The following is a 25,042-nucleotide window of genomic DNA, read 5'->3' on the forward strand; positions in this document are numbered from 1 at the left end:
CATCTTACATGGGGATTAGGTTTAAAGGTCATGCAAAACAAAAACTATCACTGAAAAATCTCTAAGACTGCCCACAAATAACAATGTCCAAGATTATGTTATTAGCTTATATTGAAGGGAGATTATTTTTACAGTGTATTTAAACAGTAATTCCATGCTTCTCAAACTTGAATGTGCATCAGAATCCCCCGGAGGACTTGTTAAACCCCAGATGGCTAGACACCACCCGCAAAGGTGCTGATTCAGCCACTCTGGGATGAAGCCTGGAAATGTGCCTTTCTTACAAATCCCCAGGTGATACTGATGCTGCTGGCCTGGGACCGCAGTTTGAGAAGCACAGACCCACTTCATTCTTATCACTGCAGGGAACCAGAGCAGCACTGACTGGCAGAGAGGCCAAAAGATGCTTTTCCCTCATCACTATCACAGCAGCTGATTCTTGTGCAGCAGACATTGAGCTTCCTAAGTGCTAGGAACTGCCCTGAGCATCTCACACACCTCAATTTGGTCCTCAGTATAGTCCTGGGAAGATCATGTTATTTTATGTATTTACAGATGGGGAAAGTGAGATTCAGAGAGGTATAGTCACATGCCCAGTGCCACCCAGCTTCTCAGTGCCAGAGCAGGTTTGAACCCTTGCAGTCTGGCTGCAGAGCCCAGGCTCTGAAACTCTATTCTACATCATTCCAAGGTGTGAGCTACTTGAGTACAGAAGGCCAGTGGGGTTATAATATTTTCATTATTCATGGTCTCATCTTTTTTCTCTTTCTGCCAAGTACTATACTTGAGTTTACAAGTTCACATAAACTGGAGGCACATACAATAAGACTCCATTCTAATGGTAGTAGTAATTAAGAATAACAATCCAAAGGTAACAGCAGTTAAAGTTTATTGAGCAATTACTATGTGCCATGTACTGTACTAAGTGCACATCATTTCATCTCACCTTCACCCAGCTACTAAGAGGTAGAGGTGGAATTCGAACATATATATTATTTGTTACCAGAGCCATGTGGTTTTCTCTCTATTGTGCAGCTACAGAGAGGAAATTCAGTCTACAGGGATCTCTGAAGATGGTGACCCTAAATGGGTCAGTGCTTCAAGTTCGACTTGGCCTTTGGTCTCCAAAACCTCAGTGGCTGGGCCCTGGTCATGCCCTGTCTGCTGACCTGTGAAAGTGACTTCCTCCGGAAACAAGACAGGTTGAAAGCATGAACTGGCCCAGGAGGGCTTGGACAACCTCATGGCTACCTAGTGCAAGGCTGACCTCATGGATAATTTGATGTCAATCTCCCAGAAACAGTCATAACATCCTGCAAAGCCTCACTTAAAAAGTCTCACTGCTCAGGCTGGATCCTTGGGCCAGGTGCGCCAGCATCATCCTGAGGGACAGGCAGACCCTATGCCCGCTCCAGACCTGTTGGATCAGACTCCGCATGTAAACAGCATGCAGTACCTTCAACTTCTTGAATTCCTGGCGAGACAGAAAGCCCTTGCAAGCCGCCTGGAAGAGAATGATGCTCTGAGATACCAGCTTCTCTCGTTGCCTCTCAAGTCTGGAGATCACACCTGCCTTGAGAAAAACCTGGGGAGAGGGAAGGTTTCAGGTGAGTCCTCTGCTGAAGAAGGTTGTCTACAATGGGAAGTGCTTGCAACTCAGACCCCACTTCTCTTGCACGCACCTGCAATATTTGTTGGCAGTTGCCCTTTAATTGGGAGGTGGGGGAGTCTAAATTATCAAAGCATTTTGTCTGCTGATGGCTCCTCTCTCCCTTCCCCTAGGCCCTGGATACTCAGTGTGGGCCACACACCAGCAGCATTGGCACCACCTGGGTGCTTGTTGGAACTGCAGAATCTCGTACTCCATTCCAGACCTGCTAAATCAGAACCTGCATTTTTAACACGATCCCCCGGGGATTCCTGTTCACATTCCTCTGAGAAGCACTGCTAGGATGGACTTGCCTAAACTGTTCTGTACACAGTCACCACCTGGAAAGTGTAGTACATGCAGAGTCCCAGACCCCAGGAAAGGCTGGGTGGTGGGTTTAAGGCCAGGCCTGGGAATGTGAATATTTTGATTAAGCACCCCCAGCAATCTGAGTGAAGCAGGGGCTTAGAAACAACTCACTCCAGCTGGGCACGGTGGCTCACGCCTGTAATCCCAGCACTTTGGGAGGCCAAGGCGGGCGGATCACCTGAGGTCGGGAGTTTGAGACCAGCCTGACCAACATGATGAAACTCCGTCTCTATTAAAAATACAAAATTAGCCAGGCGTGGTGGTGGGTGCCTGTAATCCCAGCTACTCTGGGGGCTGAGGCAAGAGAATCACTTAAACCCGGGAGGCAGAGGTTGTGGTGAGCCGAGATAGTGCCACTGCACTCCAGCCTGGGCAAAAAGAGCAAAATTCCGTCAAAAAAAAGAAAGGAAAGAAAAAAAGAAACATCTCAGTCCAGCCTTGTAAGGAGGGGCAGAGACAGTGTGGGGAGGGATGACAGTCCTCTTGGTCGGGAGAGGATGGGGTTGGGCTGGTGCCACCCACGGAGGTGCTGAGGGATCTAGCAGGAAACAGCTCTTGGTACACGATTTCCAGGCCGTAGCTCATCAATAATGGATGATGGCCTCTGCAGCACTCTGATCAATGCCTCCTTGGCACCCCACAGAGCCACCTTCTAGTAGACCGCAAGGAACAGGAATGAGGGAAGCTGGGACCCCAGGACTGACTGTTAGCAAAAGATCAAGGCAGAGAGTCCTGGAGGTTTGAATTAAATGCTTTTCTATGAGAACCTGAAGCTTCTGGGCCAGGCCTGCTCCTGCCGATGCGTAAGGGTAGTTCTGGTTTGCTGTGGTCGTTTTCTCATCTTCCGAGAGGCAGAGGAAAAATGCTCTTATAGTGGGATTTGAGTCAGTGACAGGGGAAGGAGTCATTTTTCTGATGACCTTATGCTGCTTATTTCTAAAAAGAGTCCCATGTGTTTCTTTGTCACATGTGGTTTATAATCACAAAGGGGGTTTATCCGGAGACACTGGATACCTCTATATTAATTGATGACTTATCATTTAATGGATAACATTTGGGGGCATTTACTGTGTTTTGGAACTGGACTCAACAACTACTTGACATGCAGGTAAAACGTTTTACATGCCTAATCCTATATGGTAGTTATTATGATTCTCACATTTTATGAAGGAAAAAACTAAGGCTTAAAAAGAAAAAAAAGGTATTTGCCCACGATCCTTTACAAGCAAGTGGTAACACCAGGATTTATTTTCCTCTATCTGACTTCAGACAAGACTACAATGATCACTGAATAGGGTGAACGTTTGCACGGCATCTACATTTTCCAAAGTGCTTTCTCCTAGGTCTCTTTTTAATACTCAAACAGCTCTATGAGGAATCTACTGGCTTAGGCAGGTTATGAAATTGACTCAAGGTTACACAATCAGTTGCCAACAAAGCTGAGACCTGAGCCTACAACTTCAGGTTTATTTCCTGCACCCATTCTCAATGTCTGTCAACATGAGGCTGCCTTTTCTCATTCATTATGATACAAGCACTTGAAGTGCGAGGTTCAATTGCAATTTGATTCCAGGTGGAACAAAGGGTCTGGATCGATTCTCCATTACCCTAAACCTATTTTTCGTAATGGAGACCACTCATCTCCAACCATCCTGCACTACGCCTTTTCTCAATGGGAAAATAAAAATCAGCACACCCAGTCAGTACTAACTCTGTTTCCTAACCCTCCATGGCTTTGCAGAACACTTCCTATCTATCAGACAGGGCCACCAAGGCCATTACTCTCATTGAAATAAAGACACGATTGGCTCATTACCTATCAGATTGCTTCAATAATGACTGTATTAATTTCACAAGCTAGTGAGTCCCAAAAGCTGCTATAAAAAAAAATCAATGATCAAAGTGATGACAGCTCCAGTTCGTATATTACAATAGATGGCAGGTGCTGCCAAAACCACTATTGATTATGAAGTTTTCATTAAAAAGATAATTGGAAATAACCATACACAGAATGGGAATAAGCCTGTGCAGAATCTTATCTCAATTTCTCCCCTTTTTTTTTTCTTTTTTTCTTTTTTTTGGCCACTTAAAGAGCATACTGCCGACCAGGGCCGACCGCATGTAGAATCACACCTTTTCCACAAATGCCATGGCCCTCAGCACAAGCCTTGATAAGGCACCAGAGGCTGAAAAATCACGAAGAAAAATCTAAATTATTTGCTTTTCATGGGTCCAGCAGCTTATCAGAGGCAAACAGCGTGTAACATCCCCAAAGCCCCACCTTTAAGGAATCCACAGGGGACACAACTCTGTAAACTGTTTTTCTTCTAAAAACGCGGAAGGCCCAGGTTTTTAAAAAATCTGATATGGCAACAGCTTCCATATCTGGTACCGCCGAGGAATTAGCTCCTCTCCTCTTAGTCACGTTACAGATTAGAGGAGTTTAATTCTTTAAACATTAAAATGCTATCCTGTTTGATAAGCCTCTTGCCCCACTGACAAATGTATTCAGCAAGCAGTGGCAGACACCACCTGTTACATGACACTTTATGGATCCCTACGGTCATCTTGGGAGGTAGGAAGTAATGGCCTCATTTCACAGATGAGATAACTGAGGCTCAGGGAAGTTAAACCAGTCACTCAAGATTCACGCAGTTAGGAAGTGGTGGTGCCCGGGTGTGGACTGGGTCAGCCGATTCTCTTGTGCCCTGAGTTTCATAGCCTTGTCCATTATTACGTGCCAATCCTGCAATGCATAAGATGCTGCATCTGCCCCTAACGCTCTCAGTCTATCCCCCGGCCTGGCCTCCAAAAGGACACATTGACCTTGATTTGCTCTTGACAGTTTCTCAGTCAATACCAAGTATTATTCAATAATAATCATGTTTTATTATCTGAATGTTTAGGCGTACGGACTTCTTGCTCCTGCCAGTGTAAACTGTGTGTAACGACTGTTTTCTTTCTTCTTCTGCAAGAGCTACCAGGACTATAGGCCCTGATTTTCACATTTATAACATAACTGAGTCATTATCTAGACCAGTGGTTCTCAGACTTGAATGCACTGGAATCACCTAGAGGGTTTGTTATACAGACTGCCAGCTCTGTCCCCCTCCAGAGTTTCTGATTTACTAGGTCTGGGGTGGAGTCCGAGAATGTGTTTCTAGCAAGCTCTTGGGTGATGCTGATGCTGCTGGTCCAGGGCCCATACTTGAGAACTGCTGGGCTAGAAGGATGAAGTTCCTGGAGATGAAGAACAATTCCCCAGATTCAGGACCGTAAAGACCTATCTGTAAAGAATATGTTGGCCGGGCGCGGTGGCTCAAGCCTGTAATCCCAGCACCTTGGGAGGCCGAGACGGGCGGATCACGAGGTCGGGAGATCGAGACCATCCTGGCTAACACAGTGAAACCCCGTCTCTACTAAAAAGTACAAAAAAACTAGCCGGGCGAGGTGGCGGGCACCTGTAGTCCCAGCTACTCGGGAGGCTGAGGCAGGAGAATGGTGTGAACCTGGGAGGCGGAGCTTGCAGTGAGCTGAGATCCGGCCACTGCACTCCAGCCTGGGCGACAGAGTGAGACTCCGTCTCAAAAAAAAAAAAAAAAAAAAAAAAGAATATGTTATGTACAGTCATGCACTACATAATGACATTTCAGTCAACAATAGACGCATGCATATACAACAGTGATCCCATAACCTTATAACACCATACATTTACTCTACTTTTTCTATGTTTAAATACTCAGATCCTTACCATTGTATTACAACTGCCTACGGTATTCAGTGCAGTCACATGCTGTACAGGTTTGCAGCCAGGAGCAATAGGCTGTGGCATCTACCAGGTGCGTAGTAGGCTATCCCATCTGTGTTTGTGTGAGTACGCTCTGTGATGTTCCCACATGAAGAAACTGCCTAAGCACTCATTTCTCAGAATGCATCCCCGTTGTTAAACCACACATGACCGTATTTCCATTCATAAACAATAGGACCCAGAGGGCATGGAAAAGGCCCCGGCATTTGGGCCAATGCAGGTTTGCATGGAGTCTGAACCTTTGGCTATAGATAGGACCTTGGAAAGAGGCTTATTTCCCAGGGGCACAGCTTCCTCATCTGTAAAGCAGGAACACACCTGATATCTCACAGAAGACTGTGAGTGAGGATCAAAGAACAAAACGTGAAGTTGCCTCGCATAGTACCTGGCTTGCGTGGGAGTCCAGTAACTGACAGGTTTATCCTCTCTACTGAAAAAGCCTTCAAAGACTTGAGATGCTGCAACTCCTATCAGGAGAAATTATCTTGAGATCACAGCGGAATAATAGCTTCCACCACACACCTTAGCAGGACCAAGAGGCCAGTGGGGAGACACTGGCATGTTTAGGGTGGGCCGAGGGCTGGTAGCCAGTGTATATGACTGTGAGCTCCCTGAGGAAAGGACCCGCTCTCAGGGATGCATATGATAGGGAGGGCTCCATGAAGTACAAATAGCCAATAATGCCACCCTTGCGGGCTCCTGGAGAGCAGGACCCTCCCAGCACCTCACATAGCTCCTGGAGGTGGAAGGCAATTGACAAAGGTTTCTTAGATGGCATTAGTCAACCAGTAAGTAACTAGGTGGGGGAACGTGTGGAGTAGTCTTTCTTTTGGTCTGTTCCTCTCCAGTCTTCCTTCCTTCCTTCTTTCTTTCCTTCCTTCCTTTTTTTTTTTTTTTTTTTTTTTCTTTTTAGACAGAGTCTCATTCTATTGCCCAGGCTGGAGTGCAATGGTGCAATCTCGGCTCACTGCAACCTTTGCCTCCTGGGTTCAAACGATTCTCCTGCCTCAGCCTCCCAAGTTGCTGGGATTACAGGCACACATCACCACGCCCAGATAATTTTTATATTTTTAGTAGAGATGGGGGTTTCACCATGTTGGCCGGGCTGGTCTCTAACTCCTGACCTCAGGTGATCCGCCTGCCTTGGCCTCCCAAAGTGCTGAGATTACAGGCGTGAGTCAACACGCCCAGCCTCTAGGTTGTATTTCTAAACTGTGTCCCTTTCCCCCGCCCCACCTCCTTGGTCCTTGAGTTTAGGATCTCCGTGCCCCACTTGCCAAACTATCAGCCATGGAACACTAGCTCCAGAAGACGGTACTGGGTATTCCACACAAACAAAAGGCGAGGGGTTCCACAGTCAAATAGTTTGAGAATCCCTAAATACCATGTTTCCCACCTGGAAAACTTCAGCGTATATAAGCATATCAAGGAAGTGTGAAACTCTGCTATAAACTTTTGAGCATATTTAGAAGAGCTTTTGGCTCAACACCAGTTTGGGAAAAGCTATTTCTGTCAACTTGAATAATCACGGGCTTTCTTCTCGAGCCCCTTCTTTCATTTCCCTTACTGCTGCTCATCAGCTATGACGATAGCTGTGTTAGAGCTGGTTGCAAAGTAGAAGTTAAAAGGCTGTGAGTGAAGACGAGCAGTTCTTCCCAGGTTTAATGGCGGCTCTTTCTGAGGCTCAGAAGGTCATCTTGAGGACCAGGATGCTAATTCTTCCAGACCACTTGGGGTCCCCAGGAGTGAAGCCTCCAATAAATGATATTTCCCAGTGTGACTTCAACCCATATTATGACATTTTATCTTCATGACCTTGTCAGATAGGCAGGGCAGAAAATCATGAGCTCTTCTTTCAGTTTGGGAAAAGGAGACATAGAGAGATAATGGACAATGGAGGTAGGACAAGAATCAGGTCATCTCTGGGTCCCTGATGTGACAGGCAGAATGTTGTAAGAAAGCGGCTCTACTCACTTGGCTGTGCCCCAGAGCCACCGCCTTCTTTTCCAGATCCAGGGTCTCCAAGAGCTCCTCCACGGCCTGGGGAGAAAAGAAGAGAGAAGTTGGAGAGCAGAGAGGGTAGGAGGATCCTAAAGGGGAAAGTCAAGCTGGCTCGATGGCTGATGCACCAGGACGGAGGATGACCCCACATGTCTGTGAGCTTCGGCTAACAGAGCCCCACCACCTCACAGAGGAAGGCGCAGATGCTGAGCACCTACTGTGTACCATCCACTCTATCTTCACGCACACACCTATTTTTTCCATCCTCCTATTTTACAGAGCAGAAAACCAAAGATACGAAATGAAATAAAAGATGCAGCTGTTAGGGAAATCAGTACAGAGGTTCCTCAAATAATTAAACACAGAATTACCAGATGATCTGGCCATTCCACTTGTGTGTATATACCAAAATGAATTGAAATCAGGGTCTTGAAGAGATATTTATACATTTATGTTCTTAGCAGCATCATTCACAATACCCAAAAGGTGGAAACCACCCAAATGTCCACTGATGGATGAATGGATAAACACGATGTGGTCTATCCATGCAATGGAATATTATTCAGCCTTAAAAAGGAAGGAAATTCTGACACATGCTACAACATGGATGAACCTCAAGGACATTGTTCCAAGCCAAAGAAGTCAGTCACAAAAGGACAAGTACTGCATGATTCCACTTATAAATGAGGTACTTAGAGTAACCAAATTCACAGAGATAGAATAAAGAATTATGGTGGCTAGGGGGTGGAGAGAGGGGGAAATGAAGGCTTATTGTTTAATGGGTATAGCATTTCAGTTTTGCAAGAGGAAGAGCATCTTGCAGATGGATGTTGTGATAGTTGCACCACATTGAGAATATACTTCTTGCCACTGAACTCTATGCTTAAAATGATTAAGATGGGCCGGGCGCGGTGGCTCACGCCTGTAATTCCAGCACTTTGGGAGGCTGAGACGGGCAGATCACGAGGTCAGGAGATCGAGACCACCCTGGCTAACACAGTGAAACCCCATCTCTACTAAAAATACAAAAAATTTAGCCAGGTGTGGTGGCAAGTGCCTGTAGTCCCAGCTACTCAGGAGGCTGAGGTAGGAGAATGGCGTGAACCCGGGAGGCAGAGCTTGCAGTGAGCCATGATTGCACCACTGCACTCCAGCCTGGGCGACAGAGTGAGACTCCGTCTCAAAAAAAAAAAAAAAGGTTAAGATTAACTTTTATGTTATATATATTTTAATACATACACACACACACACACACACACACACACACACACACACACACCCCAAAAACTAAATGAAGGGGCTTTTTTTTTTTTCAAGATTACAAGTTTACACACAGGGCAGAGACAGATTCCCATTAAGTTCTTTCTGGCCACACCTATGTCTTGAACTGTAGTGCATGCCTAGTAATTCACTAAGTCCTCCTGTGACAGCCTCCCCACTCTATGCTTCTCTCATTGCACTTCCTGGTGACTGCCTCTCTCCCACAAATACTTGCTAAATAAATGACATGGTCACTAACCTCACCTGCCTGACCTACATTATGGCAGAGGAGCCTGTGTTTTCTGTACTGCACTATAGTATTATTCTTTTTTTTTGAGACGGAGTCTTGCTCTGTCGCCAGGCTGGGATTCTTCTGCCCCAGCCTCCCAAGTAACTGGGGCTACAAGTAACATGTGCCACCACGCCCGGCTAATTTTTGTATTGTTAGCAGAGACAGGGTTTCACCATGTTAGCCAGGATGGTCTCCATCTCTTGATCTCATGATCCACCTGCCTCAGCCTCCCAAAGTGCTGGGATTACAGGTGTAAGCCACTGTGTCCAGCCTATAGTACTGTTCTATAGACACAATAGGAGCTCAATAGATAGGATGACTGGATGAATAAACACCCAAACCAGAGAGATTCCACAGGGAGGAAAAGTAGCCCCATGCAGGAGAAACAATTTTACTCAAAGAGATTTCTGGATGCAGCATGGACCAATCGCCATTTAATGGAATCTTCCCCTTGTCGAATAGTTGTACAGGCTTCGAAACAATCAGCCAGTGATTTGGACTCTCAGATAAACCCAGGTTGTGCCTGGTTGCTTAGTGACTGCTAATTTCCCTCCCACCCACCCTCATACCACCCCTCACTGGTCTTTCATTCACTGAAAATCGGAAAGTCTATTTTAAGAATAAACTGTCAGAAAAGTAATTGCAATGCTCAGGAAGCAAAAGGTATTATGAGGCTGGAGTAATTTAGTAAATGAGTTTCAATTCCATGGGTCAAAGGCATCACAGAAGACTTCCTAAGATTAAAAAAAAAAAAAAAAAAAAAAATCCCTATTAAAAGTCTAGCCCCAGACTGCAATCAGGAAGGAAGCTCCATCTTCTGACCTCCTGGAAGAACATTCCATGACACTCTTCCAAAATTTCGATGGTTTCGCTTATCACATTTTAGCCAAACATGTTCCAAGGGAGCTGTAGGTGGTAGAAATGAATAAAACCAATATATCCAAAATATAAGGCCTTTTTTCTCTGCACAAGAAGAAAAAAACAAATAAAAAATTGACTGAAGATAAGATGGATGGATTTTTAAAAGGAAATATAAGACCAATGAAATTTTTCTAAGTGTACCTTGAAGGTAAAGTCTATGGCAGATGTTTTAGGGGGAAAAAAATCACGATCCAGAGTTAGATCCATCCGGGTTCAGATTTTGGTTTTATCACTCCATAAACTGTGTGGCCTTGGGGAAGTGCTTTACTCTGAGCCTCAGACTCCATTCAGAAAGATGGGGACAATAACAGCACCTGTTTCAGAAAATTCTGAGGCTGTGCAGTAAGCACTCAGTAAATGTTAGGAGTTATTGCATCCTCATAGTCACCTCTGTTTTGGTCAAAACCTTGGAACGGTGCTGTAAAACATGAATGAAGGCTCCCACTTCTCAGATACACTTCAAACCCTGCCAAAGCATGTGCTCAACCCACCGTAACCGAGTTTCCTTCCAGTGCAATGAAATGACTTGGCAAAGCTCACATGTTTAGGAAGTGATGGTAGGGGGTTTGAACCCAAGGAATCAGCTCCTGATCTTCTCTCCACCCTCCAATGCTGGGATCAGTTCCACCACTCACTAGCTGTGTGACCCTGGGCAGGTCTCTCCTCCTCTCTGGTCTTCAGTTTGCTTTCTACAACATGGGGTAATTACGCCTGTCTGACAAGGATGTAGTGGAGATTTAATAAGGTCATATAAGCAGCATGTAAGGGAGATATTTCCAGAACGGTGGAGGAAGGAGCTTAATAAATCCTCTCCCCCTCCCAAAACATGATAAAAATGGATAAAATTTCCAATCACCACAAATTCAATACTCTGGAAATTGGACAATGGGATACGACAAATTGAGAAGCATTTATTCAAGAAAACCTATTGGATCTTAGGTAGAAACAATGAGGCAATATTGATTCCAGGTTCTCCCACTCACCACCCACCCCAGCTCTGTCTCTCTCTCTCTCTCTCTCTCTCTCTCTCTCTCTCTCTCTCTGCAGTAGTCCTTCCAGGGTGAGGCAGCTCTGAAAAACAGCAGCTTTGCTTCCAGAAGGGGCTCACCTGTATGGGGCAAAGCATGGAAAAAACCCACACCTGGGAGCACTGTCAGAAACAGTAGCAATTTTGGCAGGAAACAAATGAGGAAGGCCAATGACACAGCTAAGCCTAAGGTTGCTGTCCTGATTGAGGAAAGCACTAGCCCTTAAAGAAGCCAGAAATTTAACAGGAGATACAGGAAATAGGACAGCCACAGTGGGCTTGATAAATTCCCATATATTCCTGGCTCCAGGCTAAACACAAGAACAAGAGAGACTGGAGAAGGCTCTGGCTATCTACATATCCCTATTTATTTGAACATGAAGCCATGTGTACAGGCAGAAAATATGTGAAAGGGCCAAACAGAAAGTAGAGGCTGAAGCACAACTGGGAACTACCTGAATGCTGAATGCATTTCCCAACCCCCACATGGATCCAAAAGGATAATGGAAAAGGCTTAAATATTCAAGACGTTTGATAACAACCTCTGCTGACTCTAAGCTATGTGGACACAGGAGCAACTCCTAGGAAGTCAGCTTTAAAATAAAAACACAAATTTTTAAAAATTGGGCAGAGATATCAGTGGTTCCACATTGTGAGGACACAGATTCCGTAATTTTAGTCAAGACAAGTTATAATATTAAATGATTAAGAAAAGATCAGAATGAAGAGTTACTATAACATATCATCTAAGATGTCCAGTCTTTAGCAAAAAGGATAGGATGTGCAATAAATGTAAAATTGTGATCCAAACTAAGCGTGAGGGGAAACAGTAGAAAGTATTTTTGTGGGTTCAGAATTTGGACTTAATGGCCAAAGACTTCAAAACGGCTATTGTAAATATGTTCAAAGAACTAAAAGAAACAATGTTTAATGAATTAAAGGACAGTGTAATAATAATGACTCCTTAAATACAAAATATCAAGATAGAAATTATTTTTAAAAGGTCCAAATGGAAATTCTTCATTTGAAAAGTAAATTAACTGAAATGATAAATTCACCAAAGGAGTTCAACAACAGATCTGAGATGTCAGATGAAAGAGTCAGCAGACTTGAAAATAGATCAATAGAAATTATCCAGTTTGAAGAACAGAGAGAAACAGGAAGGAGGAAAAATAAATAAAGCCTCAGAGACATGTATGGCAAATCAAGCATGCCAATATATGTATAATAGGAGTCTCAGAAGAAGAGGAGAAAGACAAAGATTTTATTTATTTATTTATTTATTTATTTATTTATTTATTTATTTATTTATTTATTTTTGAGACAGAGTTTCACTCTGTTGCCCAGGCTGGAGTGCAGTGGTGTGATCTTGGCTCATTGCAAGCTCCACCTCCCGGGTTCATGCCATTCTCCTGCTTCAGCCTCCCAAGTAGCTGGGACTACAGGCGCCCACCACCATGCCCGGCTAATTTTTTGTATTTTTAGTAAAGACCGGGTTTCACCATGTTAGCCAGGATGGTCTCGATCTTCTGACCTCGTGATCTGCCCGCCTCAGCCTCCCAAAGTGCTGGGATTACAGGCGTGAGCCACTGCACCCAGCAAAAGATTTTAAAAGTATGAAAAACGATGGCTAGAAACTTCCCAAATTTGACCCTCCTCCCCGCCCCCAAAAAATCTATGCATCCTAGCAGGTCATTGAATTCCAAATAGAATAAACACAAAGAAGCCACCCCAAGATTTATTATGAACTATTGAAAATCTTGAAAGCAGAAAGAGAGGAATAACTTATTGTGTAAAGAGAAGCATCAAAACAATTAGTGGCTGACTTATCTTCAGAGACAATGAAGTCCAGAATGCAGTGAGATTACATGTTAGAAGTGCTGAAAGGAAAAAACAAACAAGTCAATCAGGAATTCTGTATGTGGCAAAATTATTCTTCAAAAATGAAGGTGAAGTAAGGACCATCTCAGGTAAACAAAGGCTGAAAGAACTTTTTGCTATGAGACCTGCCTTACTGTTTCACTTATATTAAAGGAAGGCCTTCAGGATGAAAGGTATCATATCACATGTAATTCAAATTCTTAAGGAACTAAAGAGCATGGGAAAATAAAAACACATAGGAAAATTAAAAATCTTCATCCTACAGAATGGGAGAAAATTTTTGCAATCTACTCATCTGACAAAGGGCTAATATCCAGAATCTACAAAGAACTCAAACAAATTTACAAGAAAAAAACAACCCCATCAAAAAGTGGGCGAAGGATATGAACAGACACTTCTCAAAAGAAGACATTTATGCAGCCAACAGACAAATGAAAAAATGCTCATCATCACTCGCCATCAGAGAAATGCAAATCAAAACCACAATGAGATGCCATCTCACACCAGTTAGAATGGCATTCATTAAAAAGTCAGGAAACAACAGGTGCTGGAGAGAATGCGGAGAAATAGGAACACTTTGACACTGTTGGTGGGACTGTAAACTAGTCCAACCATTGTGGAAGACAGTGTGGCGATTCCTCAAGGATCTAGAACTAGAAATACCATTTGACCCAGCCATCCCATTACTGGGTATATACCCAAAGGATTATAAATCATGCTTCTATAAAGACACATGCACACGTATGTTTATTGCAGCACTATTCACAATAGCAAAGACTTGGAACCAACCCAAATGTCCATCAATGATAGACTGGATTAAGAAAATGGGGCACATATACACCATGGAATACTATGCAGCCATAAAAAAGGATGAGTTCATGTTCTTTGTAGGGACATGGATGAAGCTGGAAACCATCATTCTCAGCAAATAATCACAAGGACAAAAAACCAAACACTGCATGTTCTCACTCATAGGTGGGAACTGGACAATGAGATCACTTGGACACAGGAAGGGGAACATCACACACCGTGGTCTGTCGTGGGGTGGGGTTAGGGGGAAGGGATAGCATTAGGAGATATACCTAATGTAAATGATGAGTTAATGGGTGCAGCACACCAACATGGCACATGTATACATATATAACAAACCTGCATGTTGTGCACATGTACCCTAGAACTTAAAGTATAACAATAAAAGAAATCTTCATTTTTTTCTTTGCTTCCCTTAACTCACCTAAAAGACATAAGATTAAATAAAAGAAAATCATAAAGCTTTATTGTTGATTTTATAACATATATAGATGTGATTTGTAGTTATCCCTCAGTATCCACGGAGAACTGGTTCCAGGACCCCCAAAGGATACCAAAATCTGCAGATGCATTAGTCCTTTATATAAAATGGCATAGTATTTACAAATAACCTACTTATACCCTTCTATATACTTTATCTCTAGATTACTTATAATACCTAATACAATGTAAAATGCCATACAGATAGTTATTATATTGTGTTGTTTAGGGAATCATGACAAGAAAATAAGTCTGTATATGTTCAGTACAGACACAACCATTCTTTTTTTTTCCAAATATTTTCAGTAAGTTGTTCGTTCAGTTTGTGGATGTAGAACCCACAGATACATATGGAGGGTAGACTGTGTATTACGATAGTATCACTAAGGTAGGAGGAAGACACGAGCTATATTGGAGCAAAGGTTCTATATTTTCCCAGAATTAAGTTAGTATTAATCTGAAGTGCAGCCTCTTGAATTACAAAACATACTGTAATCCATAGAACAATCACTAGAAGGGGTAGTCAAATGGCCCCCTGGAAAATATCTAGTTTACACAAAAGAAGGAAGTAAAGGAGGAGAGGACCAAAAGAAGGTGTGAAGCCCACATAGAAAATAGCAAAATGTCATGTGTAAATTATATTACAGATCAATATATCGAACACCTTAATAAAAAGGCAGAGATTGTCAATTTGGATTTTGCAAAAAGAAGATTCAACCATATACCATCTGTAAGAGTTGCAGTTAAATGCAAAGATAGGTTGGAAGGGGGGAAATGAAATAAGATCTATCATGTAAACACTAAACATAAGATAGCTGGAGTGACTATACTACTATCAGACAAATTTTGTTTTAAATTTTGTTTAAAATTGAAAACAAAAATCATTACTAGAAAGAAAGGGAGACATTTTATAGCAATAAAGGGTTAATTCATCCAGAAGATACAGCATTATAAATATGTCTGTACCTAACCACAGAGCCCCAAAACACGTGAAGCAAAAATGCATAGAATGACAGCATAAATAGAAAATTTAACAGTAATAGTTGGAGAGCGTAATACCTGACTCTCAATAATTTACAGAACAATTAAACATAAACGATAGCAATATGCCAGGCACAGTGGCTCACACCTGTTGTCCCAGAACTTTGGGACACTGAGGCCAGAGGATTCCTGGAGCCCAGGAGGTCGAGACCAGACTGGACAACACAGTGAGACCCTATCTCTAAAAAACAAAATCAGCCAGGTGTGGTGGCATATGCCTGTAGTCTGAGTAACTCAGGGGGCTGAAACAGGAGTATCACTCGAGCCCAGGAAGTCAAGGCTGCAGTGAGCCATAATCGTGCCACTGCACTCCAGCCTGGGCAACAGAGCAAGACACCGCCCTGTCTCAAAAAAAAAAAAAAAATAGCAATGATATATAAGACTTGAACTATACTATTAACTAAATCGCCCCAACTAACATCTATAGACAACTCAACAACTGAAGAATACATGTTTTTTACAAGCACACCTTAAACACTCTCCTAGATATATAATATTAGGCCATAAAATAAGTCTCAATAAAACAAACAAACAAAAATAAATGTAAAAGTACTGTAATCATATCAAATATGTTCTCAAACTAAAACAGAATTAAATTAGAAACCAACAAGAAAAAAGGTGAGAAAGTTCCAAATATGTAGAAATTAATACACTTCTTAATAAACAATGGGTCAAAGAAGAAATCACACTAGGAATTAGAAAATATCTTGAACTAAATGAACATTTTTATGTAATGCAGCCAAAGTAGTACTTTGAGGAAAATGTATGCTTTAACCATGTATATTGGAAAAGGAGAAGGATTTTGAATCAATAATTTGAGCAAGATTCCATTTTAAGAAACCAGGAAAAGTAGAGAAAACTAAACTCAAATCAAGTGAAAGGAAGGAAATAATATAGAGTAGAAATCAATAGAAGACAATAGAACCAAAGAAAACAGAAAAACAACAGAGAAAAAAATCAGTGAAATCAAAAGTTTGTCCTTTGAAAAGATAAAATTGACAAAGTTTATTTACACTGACCAAGGAATAAAGAGGCAGAAAGAAAGAGATGCTACTAATTAGCACAGTCAGACCAATAGAATGAATTTAGATTATGAAAATAAACTCTTTATTTACGGCCAATAAATATTTGACAAAGGTTCCAACACAATTCACTGAAAGAAATAATAATAGTCTTTCCAACAAACGGTACTGGGACAATTGAATATTCATATGCAAAAAAATGAATGTAGGCATGTATGTTACACTGTACACAAAATTAACTCACAACAGATCAAATGTCTACATGGAGGAGCTAAAACTACAAATCTTCTAGCGGAAAATGGGAGAATATCTCTGTAACCTAGGGGTAGGTAAAGAGTTCTTAGACATGAAAAAAGCACCAGTCACTTAAAAAATTAGTAAACTGAACTTCATAAAAATTAAAATCTCCATGCACCACTATGAAAATGAAAAGACAAGCCACAGGCTGGAAGAAAATATTTTCAAAGATACATCTGATAAATAATTATGTCTAGAACAAATAAAGAACTACTACAACTCTATAAGATAAACAGCCTAATTAAAATGGGCAAAAAAAAAAAATAGAGATTTCACAAAAAAAGAGATAAAGTAGCTACTAGGCACATGCAAAAAAAAAAAAAAGTCAACATCATTAGGGAAAATGCAAATTAAAACCACAATGAAATGCCGCTTTGTATACAACAGGATGGCTTAAATCAAAAAGGCAAACAATTCCAAGTATTGATAAGGATAGAAAGTGAAACCCTCATACATTGCCAGTGAGGATGAACAATGGTAGAGCCACTTTGAAAAACAACTTGACAGTTTCTTTAAAAGTTATATTTAAAAGTTAAACATAAATTTACCATATAACCTAGCAATACTCCTCCAAGAATGCACCCAAAAGAAGTAGAAACACATTTTTACACAAAGACTGATGTGCAAATGGTTCACAACATCCTTTTTCATAATAGTCAGAAAATCAAAAACTATTCAAATGTAGTCTAGAGATGATCATTTGATTAAATATCTACTACTATTAATCAAAAAATATTTTATCTTAATTATTTGAGGTTTCTAAGGCAAAGATTAAAGCCTTCATTGTATAGCAGGGGCATTAAAATCCATAGAAATAGTAGAATTTTACTATTTTTACAACAAAATCGTTAATTGATTATATTTATTATTTATTCTGTATATATGAAAGTCACCATGTCAATATCTTAAATTACTCAATCTTCCTATCAAGAGTATTAGAGACTATTAGTATGCCATTTTAAGATAATAAAACTAAGTCAAAGAAGGGCCAAGTGACTTGTCAAATGTCACACAGCCAGTGAGCAGATTAGACACCGTACGTGCTCAGAAAGCCAGACTCCAGAATCTGTATCCTTAACCTGTTAAGCTATCCCACCTCGAATTCACAAACGGTAAGATTCATTCAATGAAGCAGCCCAGGCATTGAGCATAGATGGGTCATCGTCTTCACTGTAAGTCAACATTACACCTCAGCAAACATGGCTCTTGGCAAACCTGAGATCTCTCCGCCTTAAGTATGAATATTCCAATAGCCTGTGTCAAATTGAGCCCAGATTTCGGGGTCTAATAGATTTCAGTCACATCCAACCCACAGCCCCCACTTACACCGTTCCATTGTTTCCTAGAATTTTGCAAAGAGCTTTCTCTCCAATGTTGAAGAAGAGTGTACCCAAAAAGCATATGGGCTGACACCTCACATTTAGCTGTATATGCCAGACACGCAGAGACTCCAGAAATGATGAAGAGCCATAGCTGCAAAGTGCTTCCCCAACTCACTCCTCAATGAACAGCTTGATATGAAGAATCTGTGTCTATGGAATAGGACGCTTATCCTGTGAACCATTTGGCTGCCGTTCATATAGCACCTGCCCCCATGAAGCCCACACCATGGTCCAATGGCTTCCATATGTTGAGCTCCTACAATGTACCAGACACTTTGCTATGCCATACTATATGTTGCCAATGGTCATACATCTATCAAGTATCAAGGGCGTGGATTCATAGAGAGAGACAGGAAGAAGACACAATTTGAACTCAAGTCTATCTGACTCTAAATCACATACTTTAACCACTGAGCCTCTCTCACAAGTGGCCAAATCATTCCATAAGGGTGCTAACTGTGTCTGTTTTTTAACTATTTATGCTCAAGGCTATAAATGAAGTGCCTGGAAAAAGGCAGAAACTATCCAAAAACCAAATGCACATGCACATACCAATGTAATTGGGTTGATTAAAATTAAGTGGAAAACATGTAAAATAATTAAAACAATAGACCCAGCTCACAGTGTGCAGTGGTTCACACCTGCAATCCCAGCACTTTGGTAGACCAAGGTGGCTGGATCATCTGAGGTCAGGAGTTCAAGACCAGCCTGGCCAACATGGCGAAACCCAGTCTCTACAAAAATACAAAAACTAGCCAGACATGGTGGCGCGTGCCTGTAGTCCCCAGCTACTCAGGAGGCTGAGGCAGGAGAATTGCTTGAACCCAGGAGGCAGAGGTTGCAGTGAGCCGAGATAGCACCGCTGCACTCCAGCCTGGGCGACAGAGCGAGACTCTGTCTCAAAAAACAAACAAAACAACAGACCCAAACTGGAGGGAGACAGCAAGGTGAACAAGAAAGGGATGATGAATAAATTTCAGGAGCAAAGGTGGTGGGAGCCCCTGAATAATTATTCAGCACCTAGACAGCAGACAGTTTCCTCTCTGACCATGGGCTCATAAGGGTTTCCTCCCAGCAGATAAAGACTCTTGAGATGAATTCACAGGAAACTGGGAGTGTCCACCAGGGTGGGAGACAGAATAACAGTGGCCGCCTTCGAGAAGATGGATTGACAGCCCTTAATTATGTTCTTCAGCTCAAGTCCTCAGGGACAGAGATTTTGCCGGCTAAAATCAATCAACATTGTAGACATTCTGCGGGGAGGAGGGTAGGCCCAAGGGTTTCCTCACATCGATCAGAGACTTGGCAACTCCTGCTTCAGCAGCAGAAAAATGGAAGGGACCAGAATCTGGGACTTAGCCAAGGTGAGTTGAAAGAGCGTCTTCACTGACCTGCCTGAAATTCCACCCTTGTATTCACTCTATGTAGGCTTCGGTGTAGGTTAAAGCATCATCTAACCAGAGGGAGTAGCCTGGGAGACAGGAATGGAACCGAAAATGATTAGAGGGAGAAGACAGGGTCATTTGGGAGGCTTCAGTATGTGCCTGGGTGTCTAGAGGAGACAGGGGACCCTGGAATAGCCAGAGGTCAGCATGAGGACACTGCTTCCTAGAGAGGACCATGGAATGGGCAGCATGGACTTCGCTTCCTTCATAATTTTGCTGAAGCCAGTCCAAGTCATAAAAATCAGGTCTGCTATGCCATGCACCTGCTGAAACCCTTCAGAAGAGCATCGCTGAACACCTGATAAAGCCCAGACTCTCCAGCTTGGCTAACAAGAACCCAGAATTTGCTTCTGTTAAAGTCCTCAGCCCCTTTTCTTGGCACTTGGCATCTTTTATGCTCCAGCACCATGAAACTATCTATGCACCTCCGTGACTCCAGATCTTTGCAATCCTGTACCTAACATGAGAATGTCCGGTAACCCTCCTCCTACTCAGTTCCTCCAGATAGTTTCACAGACCTCATCTCAAGCATCACCTACTTCTGAGATGTCTTCCTTGAGTGCCCTGCTCTCACCTCCCTTGGAAACATCAAATGTTTTAGTGGCATCTCCTGGGGTGTACCAAAGCCAGCTCTGTATGGAAGTTGCTGGTGCCTAGCACAGGATCTGGTGAAAGCAGGCACTTGGTTAAAGTTGGATGAAATTAATGATAATTATTTAAAGTTAATATCCATGAATGGCATGTCCTGTAACGAACTGCACTAAATACTTTGCCTGCCTTCAGAGGGCTTCCATTCAAGTCCTGTGTGAACATGAAAAGACGCTCAACACCCCTAATCATGAGGGAAATGCAAATCAAAACCACACTGAGACACCATCTCATACCCATTAGCATGGCAACTATCAAAAAACAAAACAAAAAATAACATGTTGGCAAGAATGTGGAGAAATTGCCATCCATATGCAGTATTGGTGGAAATGCAAAATGGTACAGCTGCTATAAAAAACTGTATGGCAGCTCATCGAAAAATTTAAAATAGAATTACCATATGATCCAGCTATTCCACTTCTGGGTATATACCCCAAAAAACTGAAAGCAGGGTCTCACCAGGGCCTACTGGAGGGTAAAGGGTGGGAGGAGGGTGAGGACTGAGAAACTACCTATTGTGTACCATGCTTATTATCTGGGTGATGAACTTGTCTGTACACCAAACCCCTATAACATGAAATTTACTTCTATAATAAACCTGCATGTGCACCTCCCCTGAACCTAAAACAAGAGTTAAAAAAAAAGAAAGTAGGGTCTTGAAGAGATATTTGTACATTCAACCCAGTAACCCCATTACTGGGTATATAGCTAAAGGAATAGAAATCATTCTTTTGTAAAGACACATGCACATATATGCTCATTGTAGCACAATTTGCAATAGCAAAGACATAGAATCCCCCTAAATGCCCATCAGTGACAGACCAGATCAAGAAAATGTGGTACATAGACACTATGGAATACTATACAGTCACGAAAAAAAGAGTGAGATGACATCCTCTGCAGAAACATGAATGGAGCTGGAGGCCATTATCCTTAGCAAACTCATGCAGGAAGAGAAAACCAAATATCACATGTTCTCACTTATAAGTGGAAGCTAAATGATGAGAGCAGACAGACACATAGAAGGGAACACCCCACACTGGAGCCTGTTGAAGGGTGCAGGATGGGAGGAGGGAGAGAATCAGGAAAAATAACTAATGGAGGGAGAGAATCAGGAAACACAACTAATGCGTACTAGGCTTAACACCTGGATGATGAAATAATCTGTACAACAAACCCCCATGACACAAGTTTGTTACAACAAACCTGCATTTGTACCCCCAAACTTAAAATAAAAGTTAAAAAGGAAACAATGGAATCAACCCAAACATCCACTGACAGTTGAATGGACAGGTAAAATAAGGTATACATCCACAATGGAGTATTTTTCAGCCTGAGGAAGGAAATTCTGATACATGCCACGATGTGAATGAACCTTGAGGACATTATGCAAAGTGAAATTAACCAGTCACGAAAGGACATATGCAGCATGATTCTACTTCTGTGATGGACTTAGAATAGTCAGATTTATAGAGACAGAAAGCAGAACGATGATGGTCAGAGCCTGAGAAGAGGAGGAATCAGGAATTACTGTTTAATGGGTACCAAGTCTCGATTTTGCAAGAAGTAGTTATGGAGATGAATGGTGCTTATTGTTGCTCAAAAATATGAATGTACTTAATACCATTGATCAATACACTTAAAAATGGTTATGGTGGTAAAGTTCTTGTTATGTGTATTTTACCATAATTTTTTTTTTAAGCCCTATGTCAGGAATCTGAGAGCCTGAGTTCACATCCCAGCTCTACTGCTACCTGGCTGGGTGGTCATGGCCTCAGCTGCCTACGCTGTGAAATGAGGATGATTCCCAGAGTGGGAAGGCTTTATATTTTGAATACTGTCTTAGCTCATGGCTCTGTAACCTTTTCATAGTATGTCTGATATTTTGTAATGAGAGTTTATGCATCCGTGATAAAAGACATATGCTACTTCTGTTTCAGGAACACAATATATCCATCAGGTAGCCACCAAATGAGAGTACTTCATTGGGAAACAGTCTTGGCATGAAACACCAACATTCAGACCTCACCTGCTAGACCCACAGGGGACTTCACCAAGACCCATTTTACACCCTGACAATGAATCCCCTCTGCTGCCGTCTAGTGTCTAATGACAATATTGACCTTTTCTAGCTGTCAACCTCGTCTTATTAAATCCTGAGGTCTTAACTGCTTTGCACACAGAAACTGATAGTTTGCCCACCCGAGCACGTGTTCATGTATAATTCATGGCATATCATGTGGCCTGACAAATGAATATTTATCAGCTTTTTCATAAGAGGCAGGATGGTGTTTCTTTTTGTTGCTACCAAAATTCTATGCTGCAGCAAATAAAATTTGTGAGCAAATAAAAAAAGAATAAGAAGCAGCAAAAATTCCCAACCAAGTCCATTCTCCTTGTAATTTTCCATTTTCTGAGGCCTCTAGCATGTATGGAGGTGGTTTTGGTTTGGCTACAACAGAGAACTGCTGACTCATTCAGAACAGAAACGCTTCCATATGCTACACCCTTTCCCTCCACAAAAAAACTCCCCCATACCTGACTCCTGCACCATTTTCAACCACAGAGGAGCCCAAGACCCTCTCAGTGGTTCCATTCAGCCCCTCTGAATGAAGTCAAATTTGGGGAGACCAAGAATAAGGAACCCCTGAACGAAGACTGGTACAGAGAGGTTGATGGCACCAAGTCAGGCAGGATTTCATGGCTTCCAAAATGGGCCACTACCCAGAGAAGGGATAGCCCTGTGCCACAGACATCTGGGGATCACGTCCCCTCCATAGTGAGTTAGGAGGGCCCTGCAGAAGTCACTGCCTTGTCTACTGAAAGTGGCTTGTGCCCCGGTGCCCACTGCAAAGAAGAACTAAGAAGACACCTAAGAATTGTGACTCTGTTTACTTCTACTCTTCTGACTCATTCATTGAGAACTGCAGTGCTGATGATCTCAGGCACACGCAGGCACGTGCAGTTGCAACAGGATTGTGAACACATGGTCTGTGCGACTTGTGTGTCATCACCCTGGATCTGAAAGAGGATGATGACATTGATGGTGCTGCTGCTGATGTTGATGACGGTGGTTAGTGTATATTGAGCCCTTACTATGTCCCAGGCCCTGTGTAAATGAACTATACTATTACATGCCATTCTCAGAACACTCCATTGAGTGGCATGGAGTACTCTTTCATCTTGCTATTCAGATCCCAGCTTAGCTATTACCCCCCATCACATCCGCTTGTTTAATTAGTTTTGGTAGCACTTATCCTGAAATTATGTGGATTCCCCTATATATTTTCTGCATTGTGGTCCTTCCCACTTTACAGATGAGGAAAGGGAGGCAGAAAGATGACATAACTGGTTTACATTCACACAGCCCCAGCTGGGAATCAAATTCAGGTCGGTTTGAACTACCTCCCTTTATGAACTATGCTCTTTAAACTATCGTCCCCTGGAATGGAGAAACTTGAGTCCAAGGAGCAAACCCACAAATGCCTGGCTGTGTGGCCTCGGGAGCGCCACTTCATCTCTAAGAAACGTGGTGTTCTCTTTTGTAAATGGGGAGTAATAGCTCTTCTTTTGCAGGGCTGTTATGAAGATGAAATAGGGCTTTGCAAATTCTAACAAGGTCTCTAATCATTGATAAGCCTGTGACCATTCTTAAGAGAAACAGTTATTGAAAGTTTGGCACTGGAAGTAGAGATGAGATTCCATGAGTTTACGCTGTAGTTGGAGAAAGAAGACACACAGGGACAAAAACACAAAGTTAGGCCTAGGTATTCATTCATTCATTCATTCACTCAACAAAAAAATTACTGAGCTCTTGCTGGAAGCCAGAAAACATAGAGGAGATTCACATTATTTCAGATAAGTGCTACACACACATCAAAACAAGAGGATGGGATGGTGAATGAGATCTGAGCTGGGATCTGAACAGCAAGATGACACCAGCCAGGCAAAGACTGGGGAATGAGTGCTCCAGGCAGAGAAAACAGCTCGTGCAAAGGCCCTAAGGCGTGATGTTCATAGAATTCTCAACCACGGAGCCCTGATGTAAATATTTCCTAAACATTTTAGACCCCGAAGCGCTCTTTTCATAGACCATCTCAAGGTGCTGGTGCTGAATGGAACATACTTTGCAAATGATGACTTTTCACCCTTTTAGCTGGGATGCTGTCTTCTCATGACTCTATTCTTATTCTTTTCCTAAAGTTCCTTATGTAGGGGCCAGAAGTGTCATCCTGGGCTGGGTCGGGTCCCAAATGACATTGTTGTGTGGGTTTGGTCTAGAGCAAGGATTTGAGCGAAACTTCATGCTGCCCTCAGCACTGCCCCCATGGTCCTGCTTTCAGATTCCAGCTGGTCCAGATGCCCCCTGGGGCAATCCCTTATGGAACACAAGCCCATCAGACCTCAGTCAAAGCCATGTTGCCCAGGCTGGTCTTGAACTCCTGGACTCAAGCAATCCACCCACCTGGGTCTCCCAAAGCACTGAGATTACAGGCATGAGCCACTCACCGTGCCCAGCCTTGGAACATATCCAATAACCAACATATCCGTATCTGGGGCCTTCACCCCTCTTGCATGTGCTCCACCTACCTTCCTTTCATCTATTCCCTCGGAGGTCGACATGAGCTTCTTCAGGAGTGGAGGGTCCAGCACCTGGAATTGCCGGCGGAAGTGAGTGAGCCCCATGTGGTCAGCATAGCCTAGGGAGGT

The 25,042-nt window shown here is 42.5% G+C and overlaps 1 protein-coding gene across 5 annotated transcripts in view; it reads right to left on the bottom strand.

Annotated features, from left to right (window-relative positions):
• The window catches only part of MYO18B (myosin XVIIIB), a 300,194-nt gene that overhangs the window by 162,563 nt on the left and 112,589 nt on the right, over positions 1-25,042 (bottom strand). For all 5 annotated transcript variants that reach the window (XM_065522341.1, XM_074004130.1, XM_065522339.1 and 2 more), the window contains 3 exons: positions 24,923-25,032; positions 7,800-7,865; positions 1,457-1,585 (listed from right to left, as the gene is read on the bottom strand). In XM_065522341.1, the coding sequence (XP_065378413.1) occupies positions 1,457-1,585; positions 7,800-7,865; positions 24,923-25,032 (305 nt within the window). The remainder of the gene's footprint in view (positions 1-1,456; positions 1,586-7,799; positions 7,866-24,922; positions 25,033-25,042) is intronic.

Source organism: Macaca fascicularis, chromosome 10, assembly GCF_037993035.2.
Source record: "Macaca fascicularis isolate 582-1 chromosome 10, T2T-MFA8v1.1".
NCBI classification, from domain to species: Eukaryota; Metazoa; Chordata; class Mammalia; order Primates; family Cercopithecidae; genus Macaca; species Macaca fascicularis.